Genomic DNA, 19206 nt, shown 5'->3' with positions numbered 1-19206 from the left:
CCCTCTCCTGCGCTGAGGAGGCTCCGGGGAGGCTGGAGCGCGCTGCGCGGCTGCTGCACCTGGCGCGCTGAGCGGGGCGGTCGCAGGGGGCCTTCGGGGCGCGGGACTGGCGGGGGGCGCGGACTGCAGCAGAATGCGAGCGGGGCTTCTCGGGCTCCCGGAGCCGGCGCTCGGGCGCGAGCAGGTGGAGCTCGTCAGCGGCTCGCCGCCGCGCCACTAACTTGTCACTTGGTCTGCTCGGGCTTCGCACGCTTCGGGGAGCTGGGGGCGGGGGCAGTGGGGACTTGGGGGGGGGTCTGCAGTCGTGGGAGGAGGGATCCTGCAAGGGGGAGCCTGCCCGGCACTGCCAGCCAGCCCTCCCTCTCGCTCCCCTGCCCCCACCCGGTCGCCGCCGCCGCTTCTCCTTGTGCCAATTCGGAGAGCGCCCGGGCGCCTGTGACATGCCAAGGCGGCCAAGGGACTGTGCCCGAGTCTGAAGTGCTCGCGAGGAAGTGAGCGGCAGCGCGGGCGATGACAGCCATGAAGCCGGAGCAGCAGCCCGGCCCGGGGGCCCGAGCAAACCAGGCGTCGCCCGCCGACCAGGTGAGAGGGGCCGAGGCCGGGCGTCCGCCCGCCAGCACAGGGAGGCTCCAGCCCGCGCCGCCCCCGCCGCTCCTCCCCCGCTCGCTCCCACTCCGCCCTCTCCCCACCCTCCTCCGCCGCCCCAGTTCCAGGCTGGGCGCTGCTCATCCATGGACTCCGCAGGAAGTTAGAGCCTTTGAGTTTGCTCTGGGGCCGGGCGAGAGGATGCGCAAGGTGGAGAGCCGCGGGGAAGTGGGGAGAGAGGTAACCGCCGAGGTGTTCCCGGGGAGCTTTGGAGGGCGGGCGCGGAGGGGGGCAGAGAGAGGTGTCCAGGCTGAGAAACGGCAACCTCAGGGCTCCCAGCGGTGCACCAGGGAGGAATTGCTGTGCCTCCAGAGACGCCTGCTAGGAAGGTTCGATTCTTGTTGACTTCACTTAGGTGAGATGAGCTCTGGGCAAAGGCAGGTGACCTTTAGATACCAGCAGAGCCCCCGCCTCCCTTTATTTATTTTTTCTTTTGAGACAGGGACGGATACCTTCAAGGGGGGGGGGGGGATGGATAGAGGAAGCATATACGGTCTGCTGAATGGAGGGGATCCTGGGGAGCAAGAAGGCATGAATTGTTATGGGGAGCCGGGAATCCCTGGCATTAGCGATGAGTCCTGATGTGTTGCGTCTGCACAGTTGAGGTGCCCTGTGCTGGCTGAGGGTCATTTCGACCGCGTTTTCGTCTTTCTGCATACACCACCTCCTGTATGTTTTGAATTGTAGGCATCTGTAGCATAGCCTGATGGTGGATCACCATGTAGTCTTGGCTCCTGGGTTAAGGCAACTTGGAAGTTTTGTGTGTGTCTCTCTCTGCAAAGTTGTAGGATTAAGGAACGCAGAAATGCCCTGGGGAGGAGGGGGAGGAAGGTTGTCACTAGTCAGTTCAAGGTGCTGTCTTTTTTCCATCAGAGACTCACCCCAGAGAGCTAAACTTAGGTCAGTGATAAGTAAGGAAGCAGACACAGGGAACAGGAAACCCTCTCTGCTCCGAATACATTGTTGGGGCTCCTCAACTCATTTCTGTGGCAGAGACATTCCCAACTCATGTATATAAGTGAGGTAAATGGGATGCTAGGTGCTAGCATACAACAGTGACTCTTGAGTTTTGCATAATCTAAGCACCAAGGAACTAGAGAACAGAAGCTGTCCAGATCGCCCAGGACTGGCAGTAAAGCAAAGGAAGAGATCCCACTGCTGCTGTTATCAGTATTCCAGTTTTGGTCATTTCTCTTGACTGTGCTCTCTCCTTTTCTCCCTTCTCTGTCTTTTCCTCAAATATGTTTCACACAGGTGGTGGGTGAGGATTACTCGGTGCCTTACAAGCCCCATGTTGGTTTACCTGTAGTGAAGACTGCAGTTTTAAGGAAACAGCTGTTCTCTTAGACCACCTTTTAACCACTTCATTCACATATATATGTATATATATTCATATGTCTCTTCCTTTTCCCTGATTTCTCTAACACAACCCTACAAGTTAGCAACTGATTACCAGATTAAAAAAAAATTATTTCAAGAGAGGACCATGGTTTCAGCATCCTTTTCAGGCTGATGCTCTTAAATTTCATTATCAAGCTGCTGACAGTCTCTATGGCTCTTGGAATGATGCTACCAGTCAGAATGACTAGTCAGATGAGATTCCCACATGAAATTTTTACTCACTAACCTGTGACACCAGCTGGTTACTAAAGGTGCTGCAAACAGTCCAGTGGTGGTGGAAAAAGGCACGGAGAAGCAGAGCAGGCCACATACGAAATGTATAAGAAAGTAGCAGGCAAGCTGAATGTGCACAACAGATCTGTTAGTCAGAACTAAAAAGCTAAAAGTAAAAATCCACATGAAGAGATCTAGACAAGCCAAAATGTCCTTGTTTTTTTGCTAGTGCTCATTTTTGTTTATAGTCCCTTCATATACAGGGAGTAGCCATTTGCAGAACTCTTGTCTTAACTGAGTTATTCAAAGTACATTTCTGAGCATTTATGTGATTTTAAATGTCATTGACATGCATATATACAGTGGCATGCATATAAAAATTGATTTTGCAAGGGGGAAGAGAAATCGGGCTGAAATATACACTGAAGGGTTTCCAGCCACTCCTCTGAGAAATACATCTTCATTAGTATGATCTTTATCCAAAGCTTATCCTATGAAATGATGGACAGATAATCAAAAGTTGCTGGAAGTGCTTAAAACTACTTACGGTAAGATTACCAGGTTTTTACTGACGGTGTTAGTCTTTACAAGCTCAATGTAGAAATTGCTATAACATGCTAGACTAGTGCTAATAAAACCTACCATGTAGACAAGGTTCATTGTTTAAGGTTTTTCTACTTTTTTTTTTGAGAAAATCCGAAGAGAAGCTATATGAAGTTTCTGTAGTTAAATAGGAGACATGTTCTAACCGATCAATTACTGCTTGTTGTTTTTGAATAAGGCAAGCTTTTGAATATTGCTAGAAAGAGCTTTCAACTTCCTTGGTAGAGCTTTTTATGAGCTCTCAAAAGATGCTTATTCCAAGAACCCATCCTCACTTAGAGCACACTGAAGACAATGGACTTTTTTCCCTTGGGGTGAACATGACTCTAAGTTCTCTATACTTGGTTGTTATGGCACTTTAAAGAGCTTAGCTTCCCTGTTTTATCTCATCTGTTACTGTAGTCTTACATGGGTACTAATGTCGTTCATTTTACATTGAAAGATCTAAAATTTTGAGGTGATAGTTGTAGGTAATTTTTTTTATCACTTACTATGTACTATAGTGTGCAAATATATAATATTTCAGGCTAATATGGTAAAATCTATCACTTTATTTTCTATTTGCTCTTCAAAGCAATTTTTTGAGGTAGGTCCTGTTGTTATTCCCATTTTAGTGATTTGAATGCAGAGGATTAAAGCAACCAAGCAGCTAAACTGTGTGATGAGACTTAATCTTCACCTGTGGCCTTTCAGATAAAATAAGTTAATTGAAGTCTGAAGTCCCCCTCTGTTCCACCTCCTAAATTCTTCACATCATAGTTTGATAAACTCCTGTTAGCACCATACATAATAATTGAAAAGATTGGTTTTATGTAAGTATACAATAGATTAAAAGGGATGGGACATTTTTAGCTTCAGTTACTAATGTAAAGAATTTTATAAACCTGCTCAAAGTTAATATCCATTCTATTGATTGAAGTAGTAGGAACCAGAAAGACAGTAGTTCTAAAAAGTACACAAGAAGTTAAATACACTTGTGTGTGTCTATGTATCACTTGCCCTTGGTAATGTAGAGACTTTCAAGGTCTGTTAAATGAATGTACTTTTCCATTCAGATCTGCTTTAGTGTTTGTGCCTATTTCCACCAGGTGGCAACCTTCTGCTGAATCCAATGAGTAAAATTAGTTCCTAAAATGTTTAACTATTCTCTCAGCACCAAAATGCCAAAAACAAAAGCAAAAGCTAAACAAATAAAAGAAAAACCACACACTGTCTTCTCCAATATAACTAAAAACTGTATTTATTTTTTTGTAAGCAACTACTTCATTGCACTTTTCTTTAAAACAGCTGGTGTCTTCCACTTCAACTTGTAGCAGCCTTTTGAGGAAATGATTTATGACCAAAACTGTGATAAAACAGGCAAGCAGAAAATGCCTTCTGTAAAGCCTATAAAACATGCTCTTGGCTTTTAAACAATATTATCTGGAATGTTTCTGTGTGCAAATTAAAAATGAGTATGTTTCTTTCAGCTGTGGTTCATCAAACTTGTTTTTTTTTAGTTTACAAATGTATACCTCATGAAAATTTGCAAAAGAAAAATTATTTCCCACGTATCCAGACTACTAGATAGATGTGCTATACATTAGTCTATAAAATTTGCTTTTAATGCAGAACCTTGAAAATAGTGCCTAAGAATCATCTCTAAAATGTTAGTAAAAGACTGTTTATTATTTTTCCAAGTGTTCATAGCATGTAGTATATAATTAGTGGTATGTAGGTGTTATATAGGAGTCTTGATGACTTGTGAAATATTGTGTTTTCTCTAGTCTTCCTTATTTTTTACTGCATGTAGGGGTGTATAATGAATGCACATACATGTGACATTTATTTACTGAGTTTATTAGTAGAGAACATACCACAGGACATCCTATATTTGTACAGTTCTCCCTACTCAGCTGCTTGTCTACCTTTATTTCAAGGACAAAACAACTGCTCATTTTAAAGAGAAATAGGCCATATCAAACAGATAAAGAATATTACATTGTTAAATATTAATGCTGCAGTATCTGACAAAGTATATTTTATTTGTAATACATATTTATTACAAAACACTAAAATCAAATGTCTCCCAGTCTGAATTAAAATAACACTATTTAAAATTGAGTTCCTTGAATCATTTGTGGTTATAAAATGTTTTAAGCTTTAGTCCCGGTAAGCATATTGCAATTTTGTTAACAGTGTGCCTTATAGCATAAACAGTATTAGAATGTTGGGATCATCACTAAAATTCTTGTACTATCAACCATGTGTATCTATCTATCTATCTATCTAGTGTTGTATATGAATTAGGTGTTGTTAGCCACAGGCTGAATTTCATATCCCAGCTTCACCAGTCAATAGTGGATTTTATTGGGCGGTATAACTATTTCTGCATGTTACTTGTGAAGTGAGCTGGTGATATATATATATGCTTAAAGTGAAGATGAAATGGAATTGTATGTAAAAGTTTTAGGTTAATGTTTGCCTCATGGCAGATGATTTCATAGCTTGGGCACAGGAGTCTAGTGAAAAATAGAGGATTGTTGAGTCACCTACAATTGCTGGATTATTTTAATTTTTAAGACTATTTAATTACTTAGCATATATGTTGATTTGATTACATGAGTCTTACCATGAATACAAATAATATATTAGTGAGTTTTTTCTGTGTAAGGCCTGATTGGCATAGATACAAATTTCAAAATATGTTTTACACTCCTGCTTTTAAAAAATATTAATTTTTTATTAATTATTGGTCAGAAATCGAGAACGGGTGGTAAGGAGGGAGAGAGAAGAGAGACACCAGCAGCACTATTTCACAGTTCATTTGTGAAACCTTCCCTCTGCAGGTGGAGACCTGGGGCTTAAACCTGGGTCCTTGTGTACTGTAATAACATGTGTGGTCAACCACCACCTGGCCTCTTCCATTTTTCCTTTCATTCTATCTAAACTCATTTTCTTTATAGTTCTACTCTGTAAGGAGCCAGGATGACGTTAAGTACTTGCTATTATTTATGGACAAATGAATTAGCTGTTAAATATATTTTATATTGTTTTATTTCTTTTTCTGGTTTAATGGTGTGCTCACTTATTTTATCAGGCTACAAGGTCTCAGGTTCAGTCTTTAATACCACCAAAGCTAGAACCAAGCAGTGCTCTGGTAAAAATAAATAAATAAATAAATAAATAAATAAAAATAAAAGGTAAAGAAACATACTTATTTTTCTATGCTATACACCCTCAGATGTGGGTTCATTTAGTAAAAAATGCAAATTATTGGAGCTATCAGGATTCTAGGAGACATGTATCAAGTATCATTAATATTGTAGTGCTACAATATTGGACTGAAAATCAGAAGACTTTTCCATACATATCTTCTAAAGTTATCTCTATGCAATGTTTAAATATACACACACTTTCTTGGTATTTTATGTGCTAAAGTTCAATGTGTGTTATGATCAAGTTCATATATTACGGAAACAATATAATAGAAATATCTGCCCACTAGTAAACTTTGGAGTTCTTTTCATCTGGAGAACTGTCAAAGGTCTGAAAAAGGGCATGTAAATAATGAAGGGAATATAAGCTTTATAAACATCTTCTCGTGTGCATTTAGAAATGTCTTTGCCCTGATGTATTTGCTTCACTTTGAGAAGTTGTGCAACTCAGTATTGATCATCTCCAGTATTATTTCCAGTATTGATTATTTAAAGTTTGTGTTGACCTGACCCACAACAAACCTTTTGGCAATAACCAATCTGAGCTTATTTTTTTCCCTAACTAGAAGAAAGAGTCTCCAGCAAATTGAGTTGTATACTCTGCCATGCTTAGTAGACATTCTTCCCATTTATTACACATTAGCTAAAGGACTCTCTGCTATGTCTGTCATGGGAGAGGGATCAGGGAAAGAGAGTGGAAAGAATGGGGCAATGGAATTACTTGTGTTTCAGAACAGAAAACATCTTTAGTTGAGATTTAAGAAAAATTTATTTAAATGCATGATCAAAACTGGATTTCCATCTGGGTGAGCCAAGTCAAAATGTATATTCATCAGCCAAGTTATATATTGTTTGAATTTAATATTATTGTAATTTTTAAGACTTACTGATAGTCTTAGGTCAATATAGACACCCATGTATCAGGTTACAAGTAAAAAAATTAAGAAAAGTGAAATGAAAAAATAATTTTATTATCTTTATCTCATTCCTTTAGAGATGTAAATGAAGATTCATTTTTTAAATGTCAACTGAAATTCTTTGCTCTGAAAACATAAATATGATAAATCTAAATTAAATAATTGAGAACTTTTAATATCAGCGTCTCTTATTAATTATTTTCAACTAATGAATCAGAGAGACCACTTGAAGTTGCATTTATCATGCTTATCCAGTGCAGAAATATGACTTTCCATGTTGTTGATACATGGATTTACTTCTTACTTTACATCTTAAGTGAAAACCCTGATACTGATGATTTCATTAATCAGATTTTACCTCTAACTACAGCTTTAACATGACCTTTTTTTTTTTTTAATTTCACCTGTTTTGAAAAAATACTCAAAAGTCTTATTTTATAAACAGGGTTTTAAATTTTTCACAGATTTGCATAATAAAATTCTCTTAGGCACAGAATCAGAAGTTAATAATCATGACACCATTTAAGTAGAGGTCAATATATAACTTATTAAGAAAAAAATCTGAAATTTGTGACATTTCTCAAATAGGTAACATCTGGCTAGTATATATTTACATATTTCAGTGCATATGAATTTGTCACTTTTCATCTATTCTACTAAGTTTAAAAAAATGAATTAATTTCTGAAAGAGAGAAGGGGGGTGGGAGAGAGAGAGGAGTAGAGGGAGAACGAGACCATCACTCTGGAATATGCAGTGCTGGGACTCAAGCCCAGAACGTCATGCTTAGGAGTCCACATGCTTTATCCACTGCACCACAATCCACAGGCCATTCCACTAGCTTTCAAATATTTTAAGGTTGTAAGTTTAATTTGTTTATTTTCAGATTACTGTATAAAATAAATGCTCAGAGCCAGAGAGATTGCTCAATGGTTAAGGTGCATGTCTTGCCGTGTGTGTGTGTGTGTGTGTGTGTGTGTGTGTGTGTGTGTGTGTGTGTGTGTTTGTGTGTGTGTTTCAGTATGAGCCTTGGAATCACATCGTAGGTACTGTACCAGAGGAAGCTCTGGTGCTGTTTTCTTTCTCTCTCTCTCTCTTTCTCTCTCTTCTCATCTCTCTCCCCCCTCATCAGTGCATAGGAAGGTACCTTGTACATTGCACTGTGTGAGGGCACAGTCCTAAAAAACAAAAGGGAAGATAAAAAAAAGAAAAAGCTCCACTGTACCAAGAAATAGAATATATATATATTAAATATTTATTTATTTATTCTCTTGTGTTGCCCTTGTTTTATTGTTGTAATTATTATTGTTGTTGTTATTGATTTTGTTGTCGTTGTATAGGACAGAGAGAAATGGAGAGAAGAGGGGAAGACAGAGACGGGGAGAAAAAGATAGACACCTGCAGACCTGCTTCACGAAGAAATAGAATATATTTGTAAACTATGTGTAGCATCTTTATCAGGTTTATGGCTTTTCTGTGATCCTAGGGTTTGTGTGTATTCCGCTCCTTGACAATTATACTGATAATGTTAATTGGGTGTGAATTGAATCGAGTTAAATGGAAGAGATCCACTCATGTTCACATCTAGGAAGGCTGATGATTATAGTTGTTTTAAAATGAGGTTCACAAAAACTAAAATGAAGTTCACTCAGACATGATGCCTTGGTGATAGTTGAGTCATTTCTTCTGCCTTAGCTCCTCCCAGTGTCTACTTATAGAAAGAGCAAGTTCCAAAGTAGCACTTAGTGTTCATTTGCATCTGTGTCATCTCCACATCCAAGTCTCATTTCTTTTACCTCTCTATTTTTCTGAGATATAGTCTCTGCCTGAGATTGGTTTTCTGATGATGTCTCTACTGCTGCGATATCTGTAGTTACCTTGCTTTTCCTGATTTCTCCTTCAAAATGGCATAAAAAAAAACATAAAGGATGGTAATTTTGAAAGGCTCTTGATTGCTTGATTTAATGCTATTTATTATCAAAGTAAGAAGTGACTTGTCAAAAATCACATTGTTTATTCGAATCAGAAACTGAACTTAAAAAAAAAAGAAAGAAAGAAACTGACCTTGATTTGGGGCCTTTAGATTATGATGAACTTTTCCTGAGTACTGTGCTAACCAAGTTGGCTGTTGTTATAGAGCCTTTGATCGTGGCTTGGTAGCACATCTGCCTTATTTAGCATCTGTTAATCAGAATGGCCTTTAAAGAATGTCTTCTTGAAAGTTTTGAATCTGTAGGAAAAACTGACTTGACATTTCTTGGCTTCTCATTTGTGATGTATTGCTTCTAGAGCAGATGTCCTTACATTTTTGGTACCTCAGTAAAAACTGTATAGACCCACATGTGAATCTTTTCCAATATGCCATGACTAGCAGTCACTCCAGAACTGTAAATTCATTCTGAAGGTAAATTTTCAGATCCTCTGTTACAATGGTAATGACAGGACCTCTTACCATACATGCAGACAGTTGGATTCTTAAACCTATTCTTTTCTCCTGAGCAGGAGTGGGCACTGATGGATCTTATATTCAATGTTTAAACTAGCAGTCCAGTACAGATGGGCTAGTTATTAGATGGTCGTCTACTTAAGAAAGAGATGCACTTAGAACATTGGAAATATTTTTTAATATATTGCATTTATTTTATTTTTAATGAGGGACATACAGAGAGAAAGACAGGAGAAAAAAGAATAAAAGATAACAAAACTAAACAAAACCCAGAACACTACTCAGCTCTGCCTTATGGTAGTTCTGGAGACTGAACCTGGGAGCTTACAGCCTCACATATGAAAGTCTTTTGCATAACTATTATGCTATCTCCTCAGGCCTGAATAATGGAAATCTTATGGGTGGATTTTAGAGCTTTGTGAGTTACTACCCACAACAGGTATGTGATTCACTGAATTTCTTAGTGGAATGGTTGTTTCAGACATTGTGATGTTGTCAAAGTGCAAAGTTCTAGTAGCAAATATTTTATATGTTCAAAAAGTAAATAAGGAGGATTTTTGAGTCCGAGCTCTGTATAGTGAAAAGAGATGGGAATTTCTATTTTTAAACTCAGTTCAAACTCTACTTTCTATTATAAAGAAGTTACCCTGTCTGTCTTTGAATCTAATACTTTATATGGAAGCAGGATGTTCTCTACCTTGTAGGATTTTTGTGAGGATTAGCAAGGAGACAGGCTTCCTGCCAAGAGGTACTGATGAGGAGTGCTACTTATTCGTTTCTGTTGCTGTACAATATTGAAGACGAACTATGTTGCTGTGCCACACAAAGTCAGTTTATAAAATCAAACTCAACCGAATGTTGAGATGCATAGATGTTGGTAATAACTGCTTTAAATGTTCTCTTTGGGGACCTGGAGGTGGTGCACCTGGTTAGCCACACATAGTACTAAGCTTAAGGACCCAGGTTCAAGCCCTGGCTCCCCACCTGCAGCAGGGCCACTTCATAAGCGTTGAAATAGGTCTGCAGGTGTCTGTCTTTCTCCCTCTCTCTCTTTTTATTCTATTTTTTATTATTATCTTTATTTATTGTATAGAGACAGAAATTGAGAGAAAGGGGAGATAGAGAGGAAGAAATAGATGACTGGAGCCCTGCTTCACGACTTGTGAAGCACTGCAGGTGGGAACTGGGGGCTTGAAACTTGGCCCTTGTGTGTTATAACTTGTACATTCAACCAGGTACGCCACCACCTGCCCCTCTATCTACCCCATCCTTCTCAGTTTCTCTCTATCCTATCCAGTAAAATGGAAAAAATGGTTGCCAGGAGCAGTGGATTTGTAGTGCTGGCCCTGAGCCAAGCCCCAGCAATAACCCGGGAAGCAAAAAAAAAAAAAAGATTCTCTGTTACTTGGACCCAACTTAATATTGCACTCCTCCTATCTGTTAGCATGGAGGCCATATGGAATCCTCATGGTTCCAAAGCCATCCTGAGGATCCAAGGAGACTCAGTGGGCAGAGTGCAGAATTAAAGTATACCAGATGCCCACTTTGGTCCTCAGCAGTGCATATTCTGAAGCTATACTGTGACCTCTGCAGTTCTGTCTCATAAAAAAATACAGATATTAAAAGACAAACATAGATTACTGTTTGATCAAGAAAAATACATGGTATCCATTTATATATTACTTTAAAATGCAAGAAAAGCAATAAAGTCTGTGTTTGGAAGATGAGTAACTAAATGTGCATTTGCTGTTTTTTTCCTTTCTCCTCCACATGGTTAAGTTCCACTCTATGCTTATAATATATTCTACATTTGGAGTGCTGCTTCATTCCTACTCAGAGCTATAACCCTTGAGCTGTAACAGCGAATCCAAAAAAACTAATATAGAATCACAGATGGTGCAAATATTTGAAAATAGGTAAATACAATCTCGGATTAGCTGCTTGGGCTCAGAAATGTCAGCTTCACATTGCTTATTGGTCACACAAGGCAATTTTAGTTAAGGAAAAACCCATGGCAAAAGCATCATGATATAAACTTGCAAGCTTGGAGCTGTGCAACATAGCAAGACCTAAACCATTGAGTAAAACTCAGGATGGGTCACTCTGTCGCAAGGTAAAGGCGTTTCTAAGAGGTCACAAAGTACCTAGAGGTTATGCAATGGATAAAAAAAATTGTACACAGATATCATAACATGGTGCTGCTGCAAAGTCCCATCTGCTGACTTCCATTTAAAGCCATATTTTAAGGAGAAAATATTCATTCTTGAGGGGAAATGTTGTAGGTAGCCACACACTAAATTTGGACATGCCAGCCAAATAGGCAGCATAAAATCTGTGGTTAGAGATTTTTAGTAAAATGTACTCTCTGTTCTCTATTTCTCAGGCTTAATAGTTTTACACAATAGAAATACATTTCCTTCACCCCACCCATTTAAAGATGCATTTTTTTTTTAAATAAGAATCTCAGGACTGACGGTGATTAAGTAACCTGGTTTACTGATAAGGCAAGAGAATGATAAAGTTCGATTTACTCTACATTCTGTAACTGATGAGTCTGTTGAATTAGAAACCAGAGTTTCCAGTTTGGTCATGGCAGAAGGAACCTCACACAATGATAAGGATGATATCAGGCGTATAGAAATAGGTTTCAGTTGTGTGTGCATTGATGTCAGATGAAGAAAGAGAATTAACATGGAAAGTTGCCAGTTGGTTTAGATGTTTTTATTATTATTATTCATTTTTTCCAGGCAGTAAGTTTAATAAGATTAGATATACTATATAGATTTTATCAGGAAGCATCAAGGAGCAGGTAGTCACATGTGTCATGGGTAAATGAACTCCACATTTTGTGCAGTTTCTCATTTCTCAGATGACATGACAGAGAATGGGAGAACCTGCCTTGGATCATATACAAAGATCTGTAAGAGCCCACCTTTTTTTTTTTTTTTCTTTTATCAAAGCATATGTTTACAAGTGAAAAATCTTGCTTCACATATAAATACATAGTAAACATATGTTAGTACTTAACTTATTAAAGGAGGAGCTATCGAAATGCTAAAACTGGTTCAAGAAGTATTTGAACAGGACATATATAGCCAGCTAACTAAAGATTCCAGTACAGCATTTTCAGAATTAGATACAGAACAGTTTAATCTCCAACAGGGCATAAAAGCCATATAAGCCACAACTTTTGTGTTTCTCTTTTATAGTAAACATTTTTTTTGAGTCTTATCCTCTTTCTATAATTAGCATCTAACTTGATGTACTCTGAACCTATATTGACAAGTCTATGAAAAATATTATATGATTATTGTCTTGTTCAGATATTGAAAAAAATCAATATTCTGTTAGACTTTTCTATTTAAGTTTTCAAAAAATATATATTTCCAACCTTACAGAAAGGATTCATCCTGTGCTTAACCTGATATCACAACCAACTTAGGAAATTTTGACAGAGATTTTTGTTAGGCCTTTGGAGTTCGGTGTGTCAGATCTGATTCACAGCAGTGAGGTCACAGAATGCAGCTACTCAGAGGACACTATCAGCTTCTTCCCAACAAATTGGTGCAGGTGTTTGTGAAAGACATAGGACAACAATTTGGTAATTTCAAATAGCTCTTTGTGGAGATGATGATGTAGAATAATAACACAGAGGAGACAGAAAGCCATTCTCAAGGACTTAGCAGCCAAGGTGGAAGCTATCTCTAGAGATGGCTGTTTTCAGTGCTTCCCTTAAGAAGAGAGAACGCATAACCAACAACAGAGTCACGAGTTTTCTTGATTTAAAGTCAAGATAGAGCTCATTTAATCCATCTACACATTTCTGGAAAACCATCACGGTATCTTATCCTTTATCTTCAGACAGAGCAGGTTGTGTTAATGATTTATTTTTAACTTGCATCTGTTTCTCCATTGTGGCTTGTTATTCTCTGTTTTGAGAAGTGATGTTTGGAAGATCAGAGCCAATGACGCCATATGAATAAGAGGGCCACAACTTGCAAGAGAAAAATCATGGTCCTCACATGTCTCAGAATTGGTCCTCAGTTTTAAAATTTAAGTTGTTTTATTATTTTTTTAAATTAAATTTATTCATGAAATAAAAAATATCGACAAGACCATAGGGTAAGAGGAGTACATTTCCACACAATTCCCACCACCAGAGTTCTGTATTCTATCCCCTCCCTTGAATGTTTTCCTATTTTTTATCCCTCAGGGAGCATGGACCATTTTATTTTAACCTTTTTTTACTGTGAGGCTATTGGTTTTCAGTTGTTAGCTTATGGTTACTTTTGCATTACCATGTATGAGGGCCTGAAAATCCAACCCCCAACACTGTTCTTCCTGTCCTCCCTCCCCAAAGTCCTTTGCCACCACCCAAATAGAGAGACTCCTTATGAAATGAGAGAAATCTTTTTATTCCATACATCAAGCAAAAATTTCAAGACCAAAATAGTCAAGGAACTCACCGAATACAGACAGAAGAAAGCAAGAAACTCTATCTGAAATTGTGAGAGGATATGGACATAATATTCACAAAAGAAGAGATCCAAAGGGCCAATAGACATATGAAAAAAAATGCTCCAAGTCACTGCTTATTAGAGAATGCTAATAAATATGAGATTACATTTCACTCATGTGAGAATGCTAGCCATCATACATCAGAAAGGACAGTAACAACAAATATTGGAGAGGTTGTTGGGGTGGTAATGTGTGTGTGTGGTTAGATATTTATTGGTATATTGTGTGCAAAAAAGTTGTTGAATAATGTGAGGTTAAAATATTATTGGATTATACAAACTGACTATCCTAAGGTATATTTTATTATCTACAGAAAACTATCATACCAAATAGTAAGATGTGCTAGGCTAGCATTAATCAATATTTGCATAAAAAATAAAAAGAATAAGGAAAAAACAGTTGATTTCCAGGAATGATTGAATCATGCAAATATGCAGCCAGCCGTAGCAATAAACCTGGTGGAAAAAAAGTGTATTCTCAGATAATGAAAATGTTTCTATATTTTGTAATGCAATATTTTTGTTCATATGTGGCCACCAAATACTTGAATAGTCCGTAAAAATATTCTTCAGTTTTAATTTTAATGAATTAAAAGTGAAATAACCATTTGAGACTATTGACTTCTGTTCAACATATCAGACAGTCAGCTCTAGATAATTGTTTTTTAAATTTTGACATGTGGGGTAGGAAGATAGCATGATGATTATGCGAAAGACTTTCATGTCTTAGTTTCTGAGGTCTCAGATCTTAATGCCCAGTACAACCCACCCGTAAGTCAGAGTTGAACATTACTCTGGTAAAAAAAAAAAAAAAGAAAAGAAAAATTGCCAATGTGAATCATTCCAGGGTATTAAGTAGATCCTATCCCAGTGAATCTGGAGCCAATTGTGATATTTGCACTTATAACATCCACCCATATGATTCATTTTTGTTGCTTTTGATTCTCCATGTGAATGAGAGTCTTTTAACAGATTGGAAAGTAGTGAACCTTCCTGCTCACCAGAAGATTTGGACTACATGGATAATTGTCAGCATTTGTGTATTTAAAAATGCGGCAATAATTGATCAACATTTCTCTTTAGAGAGGTAAGAAAACAGAATACGGCTTATTCAATTATATTATCATATGCAAGTCAGCTCTACATCTTATCAGACAGTTATGGAAGCATGAGTCTATAGACATTTTAAAAAGTACTCTGTTCTCTGTACATATGAGGAAGATTTTATAATACTAAATGAGTAACTTGTGTTGTGCTACTTAGTTTGCTAATAAATGGAACTCAGCATTTTGAAAATAGCATTCATTATAATTTCACTAAGAAATACAGAGTCTTGGGGGCAAGGGGGTCGGGCGGTGGCGCACCAGGTTAAGCACACCTAGTGCAAAGCCTTAAGGACCCACTTAAGGACCCTCTTTCCAGCCCCTGGCTCCCCACCTGCAGGGGGTTGCTTCACAAGTTGTGAAGTAGGTCTGCAGGTGTCTCTCTCCCCCTATCTTTCCAATCCCCCCCAATTTCTCTCTGTCCTATCAAAAAAAGAAAATATCAAGAAAAAAATTACCACAGGAGCAGGGCAGGAATGAGTCATGCCCCAGTGATAACTTTAGAGGTAAAAAAGAAAGAAAGAAATATAGAGTCCAAGTTTTGTCATGGATACATTTTTGTATATCCTGTCTAGTTATTCTAATTTTTGAAATGGTGGCATCTCTTTAAGAAGTATACTGTATTTGATTCAGCCTGTTATTTAGCCTAACATGGCTGTTGTCAGTCACATTTATTCATTTTAGTGAAACACAAAGAGAATAATAACAGAAGGGGAGATGAAAGACATTAGTTTTTACAGAAGCCTTTTATCATTTTCAAAGAAAATTTACTTCAATAAATTGTAAATTCATGAATTATGATATTCTTAACACTTCATGTAAAGATGAAGCTGAGAACTATTTCAAACTCAAAATGAGACTACTAAAAAGTATTTTCTCCTACTCCACTAAGTGGTATTGAAGATTTAAACTTTCTTTAAAAAATATAATGTTTGTTTGTTTGTTTATTTATTTATTGAGATACAGAGAGAAAGGTAGGAAGGAAGGGAGGGAGGGAAAGAGAAAGAAAAGAGAGAAAGAGAAAGAAAGTTCAGCTCTGGCTTATGGTGGTGCTGAGGATTCACTGCCGGGCATCAGAACCTCAGGCATGAAAGTCTTTTGCATAAATATTGTTATCTCCCCAGCCCTTTTTTATTTTAAAAATATTTTATTAATTCATTAATGAAAGAGCTATGTAGGGGAGAGAGAGCATTACTCTGGCACATACAGTTTCGGGTGACTGAGCTCAGGACCTCAAGCTTTTAATCCAGCACTCTAGTTGCTGTGCTACTGCTCTCCACTCCCGAAAAACTCTTAAAATATATTGGCATGTATTAATGAAAGCTCAAAAGACTAGAGTAGTATTTCAATATATGTGGTACCAGGGGTCTAGCCAGTGACCCCTATCCTGCAGTCCTGCACTCTGCCTCTTGAGCTACCTTCTTCCTGTGAATGGTAAAATTATTAGTAAACGGGCCAGGCCATAGTGCAGCGGGTTAAGCCATGGCGCCAAGCATAAGCACCAGCTTCCAGCCATCCCCCGCCCCCAGCTTCTCTCCAGCAGAGGGGGTCGCTTCACAATCAGTGAAGCAGGTCTGCAGGTGTCTCTCTCTCTCCTCCACCCTGTCTTCTGTTTCTCTCTCGATTTCTCTCTGTCCTATCCAACAACAAGAACAACAATGGCAACAATAACAATAATAACAATAACATGGGCAACAAAATTGGAAAAAATGGTCTCCGCGAACAGTGGATTCGTAGTGCAGGCACTGAGCACCAACGATAAGCCTGGAGGCAAAAAAATAAAGAAAGAAGAGAATTATTAGTAAACATACCATAACGAAAAGTAGCAATTAATTATTTTATTGATCCATTGAGAATGATCAGACTTTCTTTCTTGATTGATTGATTGATTTATCCTTATTTCCACCAGGGATATTGCTGGGGCTAGCTGCCAGCATTACGAATCCACCCCACCCAGTGGCCCTTTTTTTTTCTGTTTATTTTTTTTTGTTTATTTGTTAGATAGAATGGAGAGAAATTGAGAGATAATGAGGAGATAGTGGGAGGGAGAGAAAGATAGACACATAGATACCAGCAGACCTGCTTCACTACTCGTGAAGTGGTCGGACCCCCTGCAGGTGGGGAGCATGGGCTCCAATCTGGGTCCTTGTGTTTTGTAATATGTGCATTTATTTATTCATTATTTACTTATTTATTTCCCCTTTTGTTGCCCTTGTTTTTTATTGTTGTAGTTATTATTGTTGTTGTTATTGATGTTGTCATGAGATAGGACAGAGACAATTGGAGAGAAGAGGGGAAGACAGAGAGGAGGATAGAAAGACACCTACAGATCTGCTTCACCGCCTGTGAAGTGACTCCCCTGCAGGTGGGGAGCCGGGGGCTCAAACTGGGATCCTTACGCGGGTCCTTGCACTTCGCACCACCTGCGCTTAACCTGCTGCGCTACCCCCTGACTCCCAATATGTATGTTTAATGGTCTGCACCACTGCCTGACCCCAGGATGACCAGTTTTGCTAGCCACTTCCACAGGAACAATGTTAAAAGTATTTATTTATTTATTTATTTATTTATATAAAGGAAACACTGACAAAACCACAGGATAAGAGGGGTCCAACTCCACACAGTTCCCACCACCAGAACTACCTCTACCCTGATAGCTTTCCTATTCTTTATCCCTCTGGGAGTATGGACCCGGAGTCATTATGGGGTTCAGAAGGTGGAAGGTCTGGCTTCTGTATTTGCTTCCCCGCTGAACATGGGCATTGGCAGGTGGATTCATACTTCCAGCCTGCCTCTCTCTTTTCCTAGTGGGGTGGGGTTCTGGGGAAGCGGGGCTCCAGGACACATTGGTGGGGTTGTCTGCCCGGCGAAGTCTAGCTGGCATCATGTTATCATTTGGAACCTGGTGGCTGAAAGAAGAATTAATACATAAAGCCAAATAAATTGTTGACTAATCATGAACCTAACGGCTGGATTAGTGCAGATGAAGCGTTGGGGGGTCTCTGTTTTGTAGATAGTAGGCCTATTTTAGGCATATTCCAAAGGGCCCATGACTATAGTAGTGTTTTTGTTGTTGTTTTTTAAGTGTTTTATTAGGGAAATGTTTCACAAGATAGTTGTCACATGGGTACTATTTCTCATTCTCCATAATAGGTGTCTATACATCACTCTCACCATCAATGTCCTCCTCCACCACTAGACATTGGGTCCCCAATGCCCTCTCAGCTTTCTCTGTCTCTCTGTCCCCTCACATCCTTGACCATATTATAACAGGCCAAATTTTACATATTACATCTAGTCCAAATTTCACCCTGTGTTTTGCCTTTCTCTCTTTGTTTCTTAAGTTCTACCTATAAGTGAAAACATCTGGTATTCATCCTTCTCCTGTCTGATACCATTCACCATGCTGCTTTCAACTTCCATCCAAGATGAGGCCAAGGGGTTGATTTAATCATTTTTAATCGTTGAGTAGTATTCCATTGTGCAGATATACCACGACATTTAAAATCACTTTTCTATCATAGGGTATCTGTGAGGCTTCCGTGACTGGGCTATTGCAGACAGTGCTGATATGAACATAGATTTGAACATAGCTATGGACATTTCTTTGAATAGGTATTTTGTTTTCTTTGGAGAAGAATTACTGGGTTGTATGGTAGGTCTATTTCTGGTGTTCTGAGGTATCATCAAACTGTCTTCCCCAGGGGCTGTACTACTGGGAATGTTCCCAGTAGCAGTGTAAAAGAGTTTCTTGCACTGTACCCCTACCCCCTATCCCTGTGTACTTGGAAGCACTTGTTTATGTCCTTTCTGAAGTATAGCATTCTCACAGGTGTAAAGTGGGGACTCGTCTTTTTTAGCATTTCTCTGATAATCAGTGTATTTGAACATTTTTTATGTCAATTGGTTACTTGGATATCCTCTTTGGTGAAGTTTCTATTCAGGTTCTCACCTCATTTTTAATTAATTAATTAATTATTTGTTGTTGTTGTAACTGCTGAATTTTTTTTTTAGCTGTTTGTATGCTTTGGCTGGTATCTCTTTGATGCATGGAATATAAAGAGTGTCTCTCATTCAGTAAGGTGTTTTTCTGTTTAGGTGATAGTTGCTTTCACTGTGCAATAGCTGTTCTACTTGATGCAGTTACTGGAGGAATGTTTACTTTA

At 38.7% G+C, this 19206-nt stretch overlaps 1 protein-coding gene across 3 annotated transcripts in view; it reads left to right on the top strand.

Annotated features, from left to right (window-relative positions):
- The first annotated feature begins 324 nt into the window (after positions 1 to 324).
- DPP10 (dipeptidyl peptidase like 10) overlaps positions 325 to 19206 on the top strand; it is a 737074-nt gene continuing 718192 nt past the window's right edge. For 2 of the 3 annotated variants that reach the window (XM_060178018.1, XM_060178015.1), the window contains exon 1: positions 325 to 582. In XM_060178018.1, coding sequence (XP_060034001.1) covers positions 511 to 582 — 72 coding nt within the window. In that variant the 5' untranslated portion in view covers positions 325 to 510. Of the gene's footprint in view, positions 583 to 671; positions 826 to 19206 lie in introns of those variants that run through there. The other variant, XM_060178016.1, reaches the window with a different exon arrangement.

The sequence above is a fragment of the Erinaceus europaeus genome, chromosome 18 (genome assembly GCF_950295315.1).
Source record: "Erinaceus europaeus chromosome 18, mEriEur2.1, whole genome shotgun sequence".
Classification (NCBI taxonomy): Eukaryota; Metazoa; Chordata; class Mammalia; order Eulipotyphla; family Erinaceidae; genus Erinaceus; species Erinaceus europaeus.
Note: the sequence above shows the minus strand (reverse complement) of the source record. Positions and strands in the feature narration are given on the sequence as shown.